This window comes from Hyperoodon ampullatus (genome assembly GCF_949752795.1).
Source record: "Hyperoodon ampullatus genome assembly, chromosome: 13".
Lineage (NCBI taxonomy): Eukaryota > Metazoa > Chordata > Mammalia > Artiodactyla > Ziphiidae > Hyperoodon > Hyperoodon ampullatus.
Window position 1 is genome coordinate 2690339 of NC_136926.1, and position 16933 is coordinate 2707271.

General features: G+C 39.3%; 1 protein-coding gene across 1 annotated transcript in view; it reads right to left on the minus strand.

The window, feature by feature from the left end:
- PIWIL1 (piwi like RNA-mediated gene silencing 1) overlaps positions 1 to 16569 on the minus strand; it is a gene marked incomplete at both ends in the record, with an annotated part of 34090 nt that extends 17521 nt beyond the window's left edge. The window contains 11 exons of the mRNA XM_079717503.1: positions 608 to 722; positions 1236 to 1353; positions 1578 to 1704; positions 5365 to 5476; positions 5916 to 6113; positions 6765 to 6845; positions 7910 to 8031; positions 8418 to 8632; positions 9126 to 9251; positions 15783 to 15894; positions 16492 to 16569. Coding sequence (XP_079573629.1) covers positions 608 to 722; positions 1236 to 1353; positions 1578 to 1704; positions 5365 to 5476; positions 5916 to 6113; positions 6765 to 6845; positions 7910 to 8031; positions 8418 to 8632; positions 9126 to 9251; positions 15783 to 15894; positions 16492 to 16569 — 1404 coding nt within the window. The remainder of the gene's footprint in view (positions 1 to 607; positions 723 to 1235; positions 1354 to 1577; positions 1705 to 5364; positions 5477 to 5915; positions 6114 to 6764; positions 6846 to 7909; positions 8032 to 8417; positions 8633 to 9125; positions 9252 to 15782; positions 15895 to 16491) is intronic.
- Between the last annotated feature and the right edge of the window lie 364 nt (positions 16570 to 16933).

A 16933-nucleotide genomic window follows, 5' to 3' on the forward strand; every position in this document is an offset into this window, starting at 1 on the left:
CGCAACAACGCTTATACAGGAATATATATTAACTACAAAGGGTAATAAAAACAACTGCAATTAAAGTATTAAGCTACATGATTAGGCTGTTATTCATAGAACATTTAGAAGACAGAAGAGCACAGCTTTTTACAAAAGGATTTTTAAAATTTTGGCACTTGTAGTGCTTCAGTTACACAAAAACATATTTTTTGAATACCTGCTTTCCTTTTCTGAAAATATAAAAGACATCACAATATTTAATATAGATCCCTAACAAACAAGTGGTCCACACAAAAATGAAGCCAAATAAATTGGGAGCTTTCCCTGTAAAAGATCACTTCAGTGGCAGACGAAATATCAACCCATTCAGATACTTAGACTTCTACTATACTTTAAGTAACTTAGCTTATTTTAAAAAATTAAGCCACCTTTTAGCTACGTCTCATGGACGGCCTGAGGAGCAAGCTGCAGGCTTCGCCCCCTCTGTGCTCACATCAGTCGACAGTGGAGGTGCTCGGTGGAGAGAGGGCTGCCCTGGCGTGGAAGTAGGGTATGTATCCCTGCTCGCTCTACTGGGAGTCTAACCCAAATCTGAGTGGACGGACAACTTGAAGAATGGCCTTACCGTTCTTCCACCCTGATAAACCTTCTCTGCTTGCAGGATTCTTCCCGAGAAGGACAGAAACTTGGAGTCGAAGCCCAAACCCCAGTCTCGAAGCTCCCTCTGCACGTTTTCGTCTCTGTGAATGTAACATTTTGACATAATGCCGCTAAATGTAAAGAAACAGAACAAAAACTAGTGCACACGTGCAAACAGAGACCCACTGCGGCCTGCAACACATTTCTCTCAGGACTAAAACCCTACCGAGAGTGCTAGGAAAGCCAGACGTACAATCTACTTTTCTCTCATCACAGCTCTGTTTCCCTTCATGATATCCTTTCATTTAAAATTCCTGATGCCCAAACTATCTCCTCCTCAAAGTAAACAAAATGTTATAACAAAGAGAAAAACATAGACTTGTCCCAAACCATTTTGCTTTCTATTCTATTCTTTTTCTAACAGAAGAATTAGAAATACCACAGGCTACAAGGTTTAATTATTCCCTGACAAACAGTAGCCTCACTTAGAAACATGAAGAACCCACCCTGAATACTGCAAATACAAAGCGAAACACAATTACCTTCTGTCACTCCTCCAAACCCACGAAAATAAAGAACTGAAGCCATACCCCAGTGCAGCAGAGATGACTTACTTATGAATGTAATCAATCAGTCTTCCTACTTCACGCAGCCTTTGTTCTGGAGTTAGTCTTGTATGAAGAGCCAAGTCTTTCATCACATTAAAATCATTACGCATTTTATCAGTTAGACCTTTAAACAAAATGTTTAAAGGGATACACGGTTAAAGAAACAGGAATCGTGTCTAAGTGTCTGGAGTGTCAGGTGGTGGTGAGTGAAAGAATTCTGAGGAGACAAAGCAGCTTTAAGGGCTTTTGGGGGACAGAGGGTGTGAAGGAATGTGTAGTGACTTCTAGAACAGACGGGGAAAGTAAGCTGCGTGGTTTCATTCCCCAGTAAAGAAGAGTCAGCAGTACCTGTGAGGTAGCAGAGCTCAGGGATGAGCAGCGTAGGGCTGGGTACTGTGCCTCCAGGGCCTCTCTTTCTCTTCGGCTGACTGACCAAAACTGGCTGTTTCAAGTCGGTGATTTCTTGGTTATATTGCTATTCAAGGGAAGAAAGTATCACTGTTCACAGTAAATGCCTTTAGTCACATGTCATTTTGTAATGGACAATAAAAGTTTTTTTTTTAATTAAGAATTGATGCCAACAGCAAGGCTAGTATCAGTTTCCAAGTATAAAAATTGTCTTTTTAATCCTACTAAACCAGGTTGTGACTTATATGCTCTGCTGAGTACCTCATCTTTTCTCCTAAAAACTTAGATGGTCAAGGACAGTAAGGCTCTAAGTTTTGACTTTCAGTCACAGTTCTATTTACTTCATTTTCTGACTTCTTGGTTTAGAAACAGTAGTCTGTGTAACTCCAAGTCTTCACCACAGTGTAATTCCTCTAAAACTACTCTTATTATAGTGAGGACTAGCTTGTGAAAGTCGCCTCACTGTAAGAATAAATGGTGGAAGGAGGGGGTTTGCACACTACGGGACATTTTTAATTAGGGAGAGTTTCTCCTTTGAAGCTGAACTTCCATTTAGTGGTATTAAGATTCCCCACATGTAATCACTATCTAGGGTAAGTTTTTACAACCCGTAAAGAGACCAAAAATGTTGATGCTTAGTATCTAAACAACGTGCGAGACGGCTCTCCAGCCTCCAGTTCAGCTCTGCAATTCGAGACCACGCAGACTTCTCTCAAGTTATCTTCCCTAGAGCTCCTGGCCCTGTGTCTTAAAGACCCTGTTTCCATCATCTCTTGTATCCTCTCCTACCATCTTTTACTAACCTGGTTAATTGAGATCTAACTTTTTATCTTTAAAACAATCACATCTCCACTAAGCATACAGGACGGTGATACCATCATGGCCATTTCAAGAGTCCTGGTCTCTCAAGAGACTACGGTACCTGCCCGTTCCTTCTTCCTATCGTACAGTTAAGGTCCTGGCCACCTACCATCATGAATTAAGAGACCATGAATTCTAGCTTGTCACTGACTTTGTCCTACATTCAACTCTTTACCAACCACCCACAGAAAAGCCTTCATCGCAGACAAGAAAAGTCCAAGTAGAACATGCCTATCTGACCTCTGCTCCGTTTACCTGTACTACTTATTTATCACACTACTTTATTACGGGTCTGTTGACAGTCACCCTGCTTACACGTCATTCACTTGGGTACACACACAGGTAGAAACGTGGTAGTAACTTCAGAAGTGTTCCTATTCTCTGTTCCACCAAAGGGCTTTCAATGCAGCTCTTAATTACAGAGCTGTGGGACTTCCCGCCAGTTCTTTTAACATTTTCCCCTACATATGAAAAACTAGCACTTTCCTTTGTCCAATGCTGCTGTTACACCTTTTCTTTCTAAAGGTGATTGACCGTGATCTTCCCTTCCAAAGGCCCCTCTCTCCTACTGAGTGTCTCCTAGACATTATCTTCAATATACAAAAACTAAGCCATCACTTAGTACTAAAACTCCATTTCTGCTAGGAAGTTCTAAGAATACCTTGATGCTTTCAAATATTTCAAGCCCACCCCTTTTGATTAATTAGATCTACTAGACACCTTTATCCCTGGTTGTGACAGAAATCTTCCCTGAGGAAGTAACCTAAGCTGAGATGTCAGCCTAAGAGCAAGCGTCAAGCATGCAGAGGGAGCCCCGTGGTTGGATAAGGCGGCTGGGCAAGTGACACGATGAGGACACATAGCGGCTACATCATTCAGGGTTTCACCGGATAAGGAAAAATGTGCTTATTAACAAGACACAGGAGCAACGGGAAGCCACTTAGCAACATCAGACTTGTATGAGTTTTGACATGGATCAGAAGCATAAGAAATGAAAACTAAGAGACCAGTTGAGTGAGAGAGAGAACTGGGGCCTTGACAGGAGGTGGCAGCCACTTAGAAAAGGAGAAAAGAGAAGGTATTTCAGATAAGCTAGGTAGGGTGACAGGATTTGACAATTAGTTATACAAGGTAAGCTATACAAAGCATGGTGATCTGAGGTTTGAATTATCCATCATTCACCTGTTCACGCGAATACCTGAGTGCCTACTTAGGCACTGGGGTGTACATAAACTATAAAATCCCTGACTTGGTCGAAGTGGTGTTCCCTGCTCTGATGAAGAGCACTGCACAGGGCCAGGCTAGGAGGATATCACATGTTCAATGTTGGTCACAGGTAAGGCATCTCTGAGACATCCAAACATTCAGAACAAGTAGGTTTAGACATGCCTAGGGCTAGAGCTAGAAACCTGAATTGTTAACACATCATATGTGAAGTCTTCGCATAGACTGGAGATCACCTGGAGAGTATAAATATACAGTAACTAGGGACCTGAGGCAGAACCTTTAAGTATGCCAGCATTTAGAAGGTCCCTTAAGGGAGAATAAGCAGGCATGTAAGATTCAATACTGGTCAGAGGAGGGGAATCTTCCCTGACTTCGCTTCAGGTTTAAATCAAACTTTCAACTGTGTCCTCTTTATATCTGCTGTTGGTATATACCAATTATTCCCATCTCTGATCATGATTATTAAAAGGAACTACAGAAAAATGCCAAAACTCATTTCTCACAGTAACCTCTGACACCCAGAAGAATCTAGGTTAAACATGGTTGGAGTCCTCAAGTTTTCAGAGGTTGAAAACAGCAGTAGGGAAATCAAGCTGAAATGACCCTTGGCCTGTTTTCATTTTGCCCAGAATAAGACCAGTTCTTAATGGGACTTCTCAGAGAATCGTTTCCCTCCAGAGTGGTATCTGATCTGCTCAGTCACAGGAGAGCAGCTGAAGATCAGGCAACAGTAGATATTCAGGAAAAAGACATTTCAAAGGTCACTAGTCGGATGTATACTTTTGAGACAAAATATAAACACATAATAGTTCATTTACTCCATTTTTTAGAAAAAGGAAATAATCTAGAGAAAGTAGGAAAAAAATGAAATAAATTTTAGCACTTCAAAGACAGGTTTTAAGATTTTAATTAATGTGTTTTCTTTAAATACTTTTCCTGCACTTTTAACAGAGCACGTCAAATGGAATGTGACCTTCTAAGGATATCGGGGCAGATCTGCTTATCTCTGAACACTACAGCAGTGTTCTGATGCCTTCCTGGAAACACATTTTATTCTCTTCTAGTCAGTGGTTGCTCTTTCTTGCTATTCGTCTCTCGTGCCTTTGTCCGTTTAGTGACCACTGTGCTGACAGCTAGAATCACCTTTATAAAACTGGGGCTGGGGGCCACCCAATAACCTGACCTAGCCCACACGAGACAAGTCTGTCTCACTCTGTCAGCATGTAAAACAAAAGTAAGAGTTAACCCATCTGCAGATTTATCACAACGGATGCTAAGGGTTCAAAGATCTCTAGCCCACGCTGCCAGCTGAAGTTTAAAAAAAGTGCTGGCTACAGAGTAAGAGACAGTATATGCTGAACTGTTAACCTGCACTGTTTTCCTACTTGTCCTCCGCATGCTGAAGTTCAAATGGAACCTTGTATGCTACTGCAGAAGAGGAACCAGGACAGGGCACAGCTCATTGGCTAATGAGCTAAATATGCTGTGACCGCCTTACTAAACACATTTATAGACAGCTTCAAAAGCAACTTGTTCCATATGTACCCCCGTTAGAAAATTCTACTGAAGATATTTCAGATTTCTCCTAAGGTCTAAGTCCTTCGCGGTACAAAGATACGAGTCCACGTGAACACCTTACCTTCCTGTAGTACTCTAAGAAACTGACTTCAGAGCCGTCCGCTTTCTTAAAGGTACTCTTTGGAGTCTGGTCCCAGTCAATATCATCTACTCTGTATGTTTTATTGTTATACCTATGGAGTGCAGATTTGATTGGTATTTGATGAAAATATGTAGAAATGTTATTAAAAAGAGGGGCTAGACACTATGTACTCTGTAGAAAATAAAATTTCAAATCAGTTGGTAATATACAATATTATGGAAAGATAAAGGGAAAACAATTTCTTAAAGACTATGCTATACACTAGATGGATGGGGAAGTTAACTAAACTATTAGAAAATAAAATTAAAACTAAAAAGAATAGAAATCATTGGCTATTTCTCCTTTTAAGATGTGTATATTCCCCCAAAACTTTTGTTCTTAAGAAAGGTTATAAATATCCCTCTCCCGTTTTTGTGCTATTCCCACCTCTCAACTTTAAACCCTACTTTCTCTCCATCTAACATTATAGGACTAGAAAGCCTCAATATCTTCAGACTTGTAAAATTATTCTGCATTATTAAAAGCCTTACTTGGTGAGAACAATTAAACCTATCAGCTCTTTAGAAACTTGTTCTTGAAAGTTATGTTCTTCAGTTTGACGAAACAAGTTGAACATGAAATCTAAAACAGTTTCACTTCGAAGGACTTTATGACTGACATCAGTGCAAAGCATGATGTTATTTTCATACTGAAGAATAGAAGTAGTGAAGCCAGGCCAAATCACCAACCTGTCAAAGACAATGAATGCCATGAAGTAACCTCTATGAATATCCAAACATGTTTTGTATGTATCAAGTTATGGTTTTTACATTTATTAACTGGGTCAATAGTACAAGTCTTTGAGTACATTTACTTAGCTTCAGGTTTTACAGGGTTCCAGATAAAGTCTGATCTTTTTAAGATCTTCAACAATGAATGTTTATAATAATATAATAACTTTATAAGTTCCATTTTAAATTTAATATACTAACTTTATTAAATTTTATTACTTATATTGATCTAAGACTTGAAAAATCTAATTGAAAGCATCTACATTTATTATAATAACCCTAAACCACTTGAGCTGCAATCCTGATACACTGCAGTAACTTCTGAAGCGATCGTCACTAGCTGATGAGTTTTGCTACCTAAGAGCAAATACAACCTTTGTGTTGATTAACTCTTTATGCTTTTCCCCCATGACAAATAAATATCACATGATTTTTTAAAATCCAAATATTCTGGGATGTCTCCTTTATTATTTAAGCCAGGTTAAATGTTCACTTAATGTGATGGGTACCACTAGCAGCCACAGTAAATCTGATCATTTCAAAACAGAGCATCACTATCAAAGTTTGTGATTAAACCTAAGGAACAGAAACTTTCCACTTCATACAAACCTATGATTTGGAATATCAATTGGGTTACTTGGGTTATAAAAATTCCGTCCAATCTGCTGCAAATTCATGATCTTTAAAAGCCTATAATTTGAAAGGTCAGAACAGAGAAATGAATATTGATAAGTATCTCTAATACTACAATCACAATGGCACATTGTTTGGAGCAGGAGTTGGCAAACTATGGCTCATAGGGGGGCCACATCCAGCCTACCTGCTGTATGGCCTAGGAACTTTTTTTTTTTTTTACATTTTTTAAAGGTCTGGAAAAAAAAATCAAAAGATTAATGATGCATGAATTATGTGAAATTCAAATTTCACTGTCCATCAGTAAAGCTTTATTGGAACACATCCATGATCATGTATGTCCTATGACTGTTTCTGTGCTTCAACAGCAGAGTTGAATTGTTGAGACACAGACCGCATGGCCTGCAAAACCTAACATGTTTGCTATCTGGTCCTTTGCAAAAAAAGTTTGCCAACCCATCACTTACAGAAAAATAAATCTTCCATTACATTAATTCAAACAAGTATCCACCAAAATGAGTCAGTGACAGGTTATCTCATGACCAACTTAGGTAAATTACAAATCCAAGAATTATGTCTCACTATGCTCATGCCAAGCTCAGGCTCACCCAGATTGCTTCCCACTCAGCAGGGGGATGGCAGGGGCGGGGGGCCTTCACAGAACTTGTGTCCAACAACTTTGGGTTTGGAAAACACAGCACCCACACTGAAAGCCAATCACGGAGCACGCACTATACGTGTCCTACGATGGAAGAAGGAAATCGGAGCAGACCTAAACCCTGTCCTGCTTTCTGAATTGGCGCCCCCTGTGGGACAGAAGGAATATAAAGTTAAAGTGCTGAGAGAATGTGTGCTCTTAACATAAGCGCCAATGGGATTTGAACGATCTAATCTCAACACAAATAGGGAAGTGAAAGACATGACGCGTGCTTAAAGCAAATAAATGAGATTTATACCAGTACACCACACCTAAAAACGATTAAAACTCAGGGTAACCCAATGATCCTAACCAACCATTGTAAAATCTAGGTACTAAGTATACAGGTACTTATTGTACATGTCTTTCAACTTCTGATTATGTTTAAAATTTCTTAATAAAATGTTAAAAAATACCAACATACCTCCTGAAAACAATATTATAGAACTGCAAACAAGTTGGTGATGTAGGTGAGAGTTCATTTGTCAAGGTGATTGTTATCCTCACATGCTCTCCATTTCGGGTCTGACTAAAAACTTCAGTAACCTGAAGCCAGAGTGGTAGAAAACCAAAGTTTTAATTTTGTTAAAATAGGGCCAATCACATAAACCTGTTGAATAAGGCAACAATGAAAAGTATGGAAAAGTTTTAAATTAAAAAAAAAAAAGAATGACTATGAGAAAAGAGTAACAGGATGGGTAAGAGAAAAGAGTGATTAAGTGCCTTATTATTATTTGATTGTAATCATTACATCACTCAGGTAGGTGGATGTGAGAATGGCATAATAATGCCAAATACACCCATGGGTGTATTACAAGTCCTGACAGACAGGAGACCACTGGGGTTTCTCTAAAGCTACCCCAGACTGTGGCAGTTTAGCTTTGAGGTAGAACTCCCCATCTCCCTCTCCCCAACCCGACAACTGAAATAACCTTGTGCTGTAGTCTTTTAGGTAAAAATAATACTGTCCCATCAAAAGCATGACACCTTCCAATTAAATCTTCATGTAGAAAAAGAAGAGCTGAGCGGAGTCTTCTGGCTTCCATCCATGGGTTATAGTCAATGTGGTACTGATATAAGGCCCATTGGGGACGGGATGTCAATCGAAAGTGGTTAGTGCTTAGACTGACTATAGTACCTGAAGAGCCTGTAAAAGTGAGTCACATTCAATTAATGAAATATCAAGTTTATTCTTCCTTGAAATCTTCACTGCCATGACAAGGCAGACACAGTTCTGTAAACAAGGGGTTAAAAGCAGCAGACCGCACAAAAGTTCTCAGACATCTGACTCTGGAGACTATTCCACGTAGGTAAATTACTAAAACCCTCCATTTAGAAATAAATCCTCCCTAGACTGAGTAATTTACAACTGAACCAATGAAATCTCTTTACAGCAAAAAGCTTTAAAAGAAAAAAGTGATCTATGTAATCAAACAACAGTTCAGTGCAGCTAACGACATCTAGAACCTATTTCAAAACCAAAAGGGAGAGAGGAAAATGGAAAAGCCATCCATGCAAAATCCTTGACCAAATGTGCTCCTCCACCCTAGTAATGCATCGTACAAATAAATACCGAAATTAAAGTGCTTCAATTCACTGTCCTGTGTACTTGAAAACTGTACTCTTAATAATTAACCTACCTGTTTTTGATTCTTTAACATGATCTAGGTTCTGTCTTGTATTCACACCAAGATCATGAAAGTCTCTACGATGACCTCCTCTGTCTGCTAATGATAACTCCTGAAATCCAGCAGATATCTGGGTTTCTTAAAAAAAAAAAAAAAGGAAAAAAAGAAAAAATATATACATCTAAGTAATATGCAGCATGAAATAAAGAATGACGATTCCCAAAGTACTCTACTACATGAAACCCAAAGGCTCCTGAGGTGCTAAAGACAGTGTGTAACAATCCCATCAGAACGTTTCAGGTAACTGCCAGCCAAAGGAGAGAACGACTTCTCAGCCATAACCTCTTCTGTGAAGCCCTTCTTGTCACTGCCCTATGCAAACTCCGCTCCTTCACAAGACATATATACCTTTACAAGATCAAGACGACTGGAGTGAACTTAGGAGAACTTAGGAGCCCATGTTTATTGACCGGGTAATTATTTTTCTGTCTCTAGGTCTGATAACCACCTGTGGGCCTTAATATCAGTATTTTTCACAATTTTTATGATGTAATTACAGCTGTAGGAATTGGTAGTTCATATGATTTAAATGTGCAACCTGAATTAGAAAACGTTAAGTCTAAAATGTAATTTCCTCACTCATTTCCCTTACGGACCAGCAGAGCAGATGGGATGGGCCTGTGTATATCCCGTGGCCATGATACACATCTACTGGGATAGGTTAACCAACAGTTCATGCTTACTTGTAAAAGCTGGGGCTAAAATATCCTAAATTATTAAGTCCTTTAATTTGTAGGAAATTTATTATGAAGTATCTCATATCAATAGTATGATGTGGGCCGAAGAATGAACATGGGCTTTGTAGTCAAGTGTTAAGCTCTAGCTTTCTGTTAATAGGCATGTTACCTTGTGTAGCAGAGACTACTGACTACCCAAGAACCAACCTTTCATTCTTATTTTAAAAGTTTATTTTGGGAGTAATACAGCTAAAAGACTAGAATTTCCACCTTCTTTGCAGGTAAGGAGGGCCTGAGAGACTTATGCAGAAATTGCTGGATGAAATGTCTGGGAAAGCGCCACAGGGGAGTCAATAGCTGGCTTTTCTGTTGTCCATGCCCCTAGCTGCCCATCTTGCCCGGAATCTGGATGTGATGGCAGGAGGGAGCTCAAGCAGACATTGTGAACAAAACGTACGTCTGAATGACAGAGGTCGTGGACTTGGGAGGAGAGAACAAAAAGATGAGAGCCCAGTTCTCTTCTGGGCTATCTGACCACAAATGCCAGAACTAGCCCAGAACTGCCAGCTTCTGGAGGAGAAGTAACACAGCTTAAACAAAACATGTTATTTTAATGTGAGCTTCAATTTCTTCACCTGAAAAATTGATTATAATAAATTTTACAGGATGTAGTAAGTTTTAAATGAGAACTTCGTTAATAAGGCGCTTTAAAGGTACTGCTAAATATGTTGGTTCTTGTGCCTCATGATTTTCAGGGGCTCTATTTTAAAAGTCTTTTAACATGTAACTGTTTATATTTGTCTCCCTTGGTGAACTTTTTATCCCAAAGTCTTTCAGCTTAAGGTATCCATGGATTAATTACATTAACAAAGGTCAGGTATACTGAATCTAACCTGATAGCAACAACAGGTCATAAAGGTTTGATCAGAATTTTTCCCTGAAAAATTTGAGTTTCTCTTAAAAAAATATCAGTTCTGGATGTGAAAACCTGATTGCAAGTTTCTAAATATAAACAGTGATGAAGTTTGCTCCCCTCTCTACATATAGCACCGCTATTATTAATATTTTAGCCAAAACTTGATTAACTGTCAATCTAGAAAGATGACACATTTCAAAATGGATACAACTGGAAACCTTGCTGAGTCCCCTTCCGCGCGGCTGCCAGAGTGCTTTACTGAAAACACGAATCCGATCGATCACGCTGCTGTTCCATTTAGGAGTCCTGCAATGGAACCCTAACCCCCTTCACAGAGTGAAAACTCGAGGTCTTAAACAAGGGCTCATTAACGATAAATGTTAAGGTCATCATTTTAATTTCTAAAACGTAGTAGATACTTGAACATTTACTGTGAGAAGCACTTCTCAGATATGATACTTACAAGACCAGTGAAAGGCAGTAAAGTGACCCTGACTATCACTTGATCTTCACAGTGGCCCTCATCTATAAAGGTGCAATATATACCTTGTCATAGGCAGGGAAATAAGTTTCACAGAATTAAATTTAAATTCATAAGAACTGTTAAAAAAGTATTAGTGGGGGCTTCCCTGGTGGCGCAGTGGTTGAGAGTCTGCCTGCCGATGCAGGGGACACGGGTTCGTGCCCCGGTCCGGGAAGATCCCACATGCCGCGGAGCGGCTGGGCCCGTGAGCCATGGCCGCTGAGCCTGTGCGTCCGGAGCCTGTGCTCCGCAACGGGAGAGGCCACAACAGTGAGAGGCCCGCGTACCGCAAAAGAAGAAAAAGTATTAGTGAAGATCAATACAAAGAATGTTTAGATTTAAGTATTTCCAGAAATTTTATTTGCATTTTAATGCTGCAATAATAAGGATATGCTTTTTAAAAAACAGCTTCAGTGCATCTTTTTTGCCCAGAGTTTTAATTCAATGAAATTTTGCTCTGTTGAACACAGCTGAACATGTCAAATATTCTAAGTTTCAAAAGAACTGTGAAGAACAAAGCAAGAGGCATCACACTTCCTGATTTCAAGCTATATTATAAAGGTGCAGTCATCAAAACAGTATGATACCGGCACAAAAACAGACACATAGACCAATGGAACAGAATCAAGAGCCCAGAAATAAACCCAGGAATACATGGTCAACTCATATCTGACAAAGGAACCAATAATATTCAATGGAAAAAAAGACAGTCTCTTTGAATTATGGTTTTCTCAGGGTATATGCCCAGTAGTGGGATTGCTGGGTCATATGGTAGTTCTATTTTTAGTTTTTTAAGGAACCTCCATACTGTTCTCCATAGTGGCTGTATCAATTTACATTCCCATCAACAGTGCAAGAGGGTTCCCTCTTCTCCACACCCTCTCCAGCATTTACTGTTTGTAGATTTTTTGATGATGACCATTCTGACTGGTGTGAGGGAGGGAGACGCAAGAGGGAGGGGATATGGGGATATATGTATATGTATAGCTGATTCACTTTGTTGCAGAGCAGAAACTAATACAACACTGTAAAGCAATTATACTCCAACAAAGATGTTAAAAAAAAAAGTCTCTTCAATAAACCATGCTGGGATAATTGGATATTCACATGTAAAAGAATGAAACTGGACCCCTATCTTACACCACTTGCAAAACTTAACTTGAAATACATTAAAGACTTAAATGTAAGACCTGAAACCATTAAACTCCTAGAACAAAACAAACAAAATGAAAAGCTCCTTGACACGGGATCTTGGTAATGATTTTTTTTTTTTTTAAGATATGACACCTAAAGCACAAGCAACAAAACAGTAGATAAACAGGTGGGACTATAAAAAACTTCTGGACAGCAAAAGAAACCATCAACAAGGTGAAAATACAACCTACAGAATGGGAAAAATATTTGCAAACTTTACATATGATAAGGGGTTAATATCCAAAATATATGAAGAACTCATACAACTCAATAGCAAAAAACCAAATAAGCCAATTTAAAAAACAGGCGAAAGACCTGAACAGACATTTCTCCAAAGAAGATATATGAAAGGCTAACAGGTACATGAAAAGATGCTCAACATCACTAGTCATTAGGGAAATACAAATTAAATCCACAATGAGCTATCACCTCACACCTGTTAGAATGGCCATCATCAAAAGGACAACGATAACAAATGATGGCATGGATGAGGAGAAAAGAGAATCCCTGTGCACTGCTGGTGGAATCTTAAATTGGTGCAGCCACTATGGAAAACAGTATGGAGGCTCCTAAAAAAATTAAAAATAGGACCACCATGTGATCCAGCAATCCTACTTCTGGAAATATAGCCAAAGGAAATGAAAATACTCACTCAAAAAGATATCTGCACCCCCACGTTGGTAGCAGCATTACTGACAATAGCCAGGACATGGAAACAACTTCAGTTGTCCAGTGATGGATGAATGGATAAAAGAGTTTGTGGTGCATACATATAATGGCTTATTATTCAGGAAATAAAAAAAACAGGAAACCCGACCACTTGTGACAACATGGATGGGCCCTGAGGGCATTATCCTAAGTGAAATCAGTCAGACAGAGAAAGACAAATTACTGTATGATCTCACTTACATGTGGAATCTAAAAACAAACAAACAAAAACCAACCCCAAAACCAAACTCATAGAAACAGAGATCAGACTTGTTACCAGAGGCAGAGGGCAGGGAAGGGAGAATTGGAGGAAAGTGTCTGAAAGTACAAACTTGCAGTCATAAGATACATAAGTACTAGAGATATAATACACAACACGATGACTATAGCTAACACTGCTGTAATGATATACAGGAAACTTACTATGGGAGTGAATCCAAAGAGTTCTCATACAAGGAGAAAATGTTTTTCCTTTTTTCTTTTGATGGTATCTTTATCAGAAGATGGGTGTTAGGTGAACCTCATGCGGTAGTCATTTCACAATACATGTAAATCAAACCATCATGCTGTATGCCTTAAACTTAGTGATATATGTCAATTATTTCCTCAGTAAAACTGGGGAAAAATAATAAAAGCAAGTGACCTAGAGGTGATTTTTGGAGTCACTGGTTTCAGCACTTGACTCCCACTCTGGATTTATTCTTGTCATTTCTGGCCTCTGAAGATTTTCCAACTCTCTAGCCAGATCAGATGAATTTTAAAAAGATATTTTAAAATTTAGCACATTATTTAGTTGGAGAATATCTAGCCTGCTATAATGCTGGATACAGAATTCTCACTTGGCTTGTATATTTAAAACTCATGCAAGTTTCTATCATTAGAAACATTTGTAATTTACTGTGATATATTTATTCTAATAGAACAGATTGTACCCCCCTGTTCATTTTTTGGATTCAATGGGTAATTTAAAAAAGAAAGAACTGAGGCATCTAGACAAAGTGACTGGATAAAATCCTATAAATTTAAGGAGATTAATTCCCATAAAAGAATTGTCATCAGGCACTTTGAAGCTTGAAACATCCGGTAGTACCACAAAAGCAACAGACGTAATTAGATACATAAAGCAACAAATAAAAGGCCCCTTGTCTTCTAATAGATTCTTCAAATGAAGCACTATTAACCACTGATGTATTTTTCCCCAAAATTTTCTATACAGAAAATATATACATACACATAACACGTATTTACTAAAAATACAAAGCTGTTTTACAAGCTGCTTTCAGTCAAGTTTTTACATTCTTGAAAATGGCTAAATGGTACTCTATTGTTAAAGCACAGTGGGTTTTACCTCTTTCTGGGTAGGGGTTTCCAGTGTCTGGGTACACTACCAAGAATGTAACTGCTAATAAAAGTGTACTGCTGCTACACATTACAAAATGCCATCCAAAAGTTAGTACAATCCCACGGGGAGCACAAATTCCAGTTTTACAATTGCCAACATTGGCAAAAAGTAAAATGGAGAATAAACAGATGTTTATTGTTTAAAAAAATGTTTCAGTTTAATTTAAACTTAATGATAAGGCTTAACATTTTACTGGCCTTTGTATCTTTCAATGCTTTGCCCTTTCCTTTGTCCACTTTGCCAGCAGCTTGTTAATATCACAGATTCATAAGACTGCTCTGTGTATCAGAGAAATGAGCTCTTCCATCACTTCAGTTAAGCTCCTAGGTTGTCTTCTGACACTGACATTATTTGTCATAGCTGGATTCACACCACTTCAAGTTCATTTTAGATTCATTCATGTTTTCTTCTAATTTTATAGATTTCATTGGTTATGACTAAATATTCAGAGTACATGGAAATGTAGTGCAACGCATAAAGCAAGGAATCAGGTTTGTTTTCTAGTTTTCCCTTTGCGTCCACACTATTTTATTGCCCATTTCCCATGCCCATCCCAGGGTTTAAAAGCCAATGTGACTATATTAATTCTCCCTATGTATACATGGGTCTGCTTTTCCTATACCAAAACCAAACTTAATAACTGTAGAAGAGTCTTACACCAAGCATCCAATTAATTAGTTTTCGCAACAATGCAGTGAAAAAGCACAAGTTCTGGAATCAGAACTGGTGTTCTGACTCTCTTGGCTGTCACAACTTTGACCTCAGTTTTTGCAACTGAGCAACAGGATGAACCGAAACAACACATGTGAAAATATGTTTTCTAAGTCAAAGTTACAAATGTAAAAGTTGGTACAGCTTTGATGAAGTCACTAAAGGTGCCAAGAGAATGTTCTAAAATGATTAATGCATAATAAGCAAATTTATAATCAGTTTAGAATTTGCTTTAGAACAGCAAGTGTGGGGCTCTGGTAGGCTGGAGTTCATTTCCAAGGAAGAAAGCAATCCTGTGGCCCTGCACTCAGTGGCAGGCTGCACGGTTTGCGGGAGATGCGGCTACACTTTCAAGGACTGCCGGGGGTCCTTTCTCCTTATACAGAGCTTTGGTCGCCATGCACATCTAACGCTGCAAGTGCGCGCGCGCACACACACACACACCCGCACGCACGAAGCCTCTTCACTCTCTCTTCACCTTGTGGCTTGGCGGTCGTCTCTACTGTTCCTCTCTGTCGTCCACAGCCAACTAACTCCCCCTCGGCTGGTGGCTGCTGCGGTCTAGGCTGAATATAACCAGGCTGCTGACTCTGCAGTTATATGCAAATGAAGAACAGCATTCTTTTCATGTCAAAAGGTCACAGATATCAGAGGCAATAACTACTCAAACAAGTCCAGGGCATTTAACCGAAACCGATCTAAATTAGCAATCAAATATTTTATCCTCAGAAAGAAATTTCTTCAAGGGTCGCCAACTGAAGGCAAGCACCAGCTTCCAATATCCACAGGACACAGAACGTCAGCGTCCTGGTTCAGCCCCTATCCCTTCACAGGACACGGTTCTTTTTGTTTGTTTGTTTTTTACATCTTTATTGGAGTATAACTGCTTTACAACGGTGTGTTAGTTTCTGCTTTATAACAAAGTGAATCAGTTATACATATACACATATCCCCATACCTCTTCCCTCTTGCGTCTCCCTCCCTCCCACCCTCCCTATCCCACCCCTCTAGGTGGTCACAAAGCACCGAGCGGATCTCCCTGTGCTATGCAGCTGCTTCCCACTAGCTATCTACCTTACGTTTGGTACACGGTTCTTAAACTTCTTTTTGACAGTGCAAGCTGACCAAGGCTTAACAGCACTGTGTTCTAAGACGCCCTCCGCAGTTGGGACGGGGAAAGCACTCACGGCAGCGGTGCCCACGCGCTGCACCACCTCCTGACCAGGAGCCCTTCCTCTTGCTCGCGCTCTGGCTCTCCCAGTCATTCTTCTTTTTCTTGAGAGGAAATAATCACGAAGACAATACTCAATGTTCACAGTTATATTTGAGTGTTTCTACAACGTTACCTTTAAACGGATTTGGTTGAGATTCTAAAATAAGCTCCTGGGTAATCCCACACTTTTCTAACCTCTTAACATACAGTCGAAGGCAATATCCCCACCTTCGATAAACTTAAGTGCTCCTGTGCTAGGTGGTGGCACTGAAGTGGAGGACCTACTACACTATTTCATTTTTCAATTGGATTATTTATTATAAAGAGATTTAGGAGGATAAAACTGTTAAGAGACTGAAGGTGCTGGTGACTAGTTCTTTTTCACATCTGGATGTGTAACCTACTACGAAAGAGGG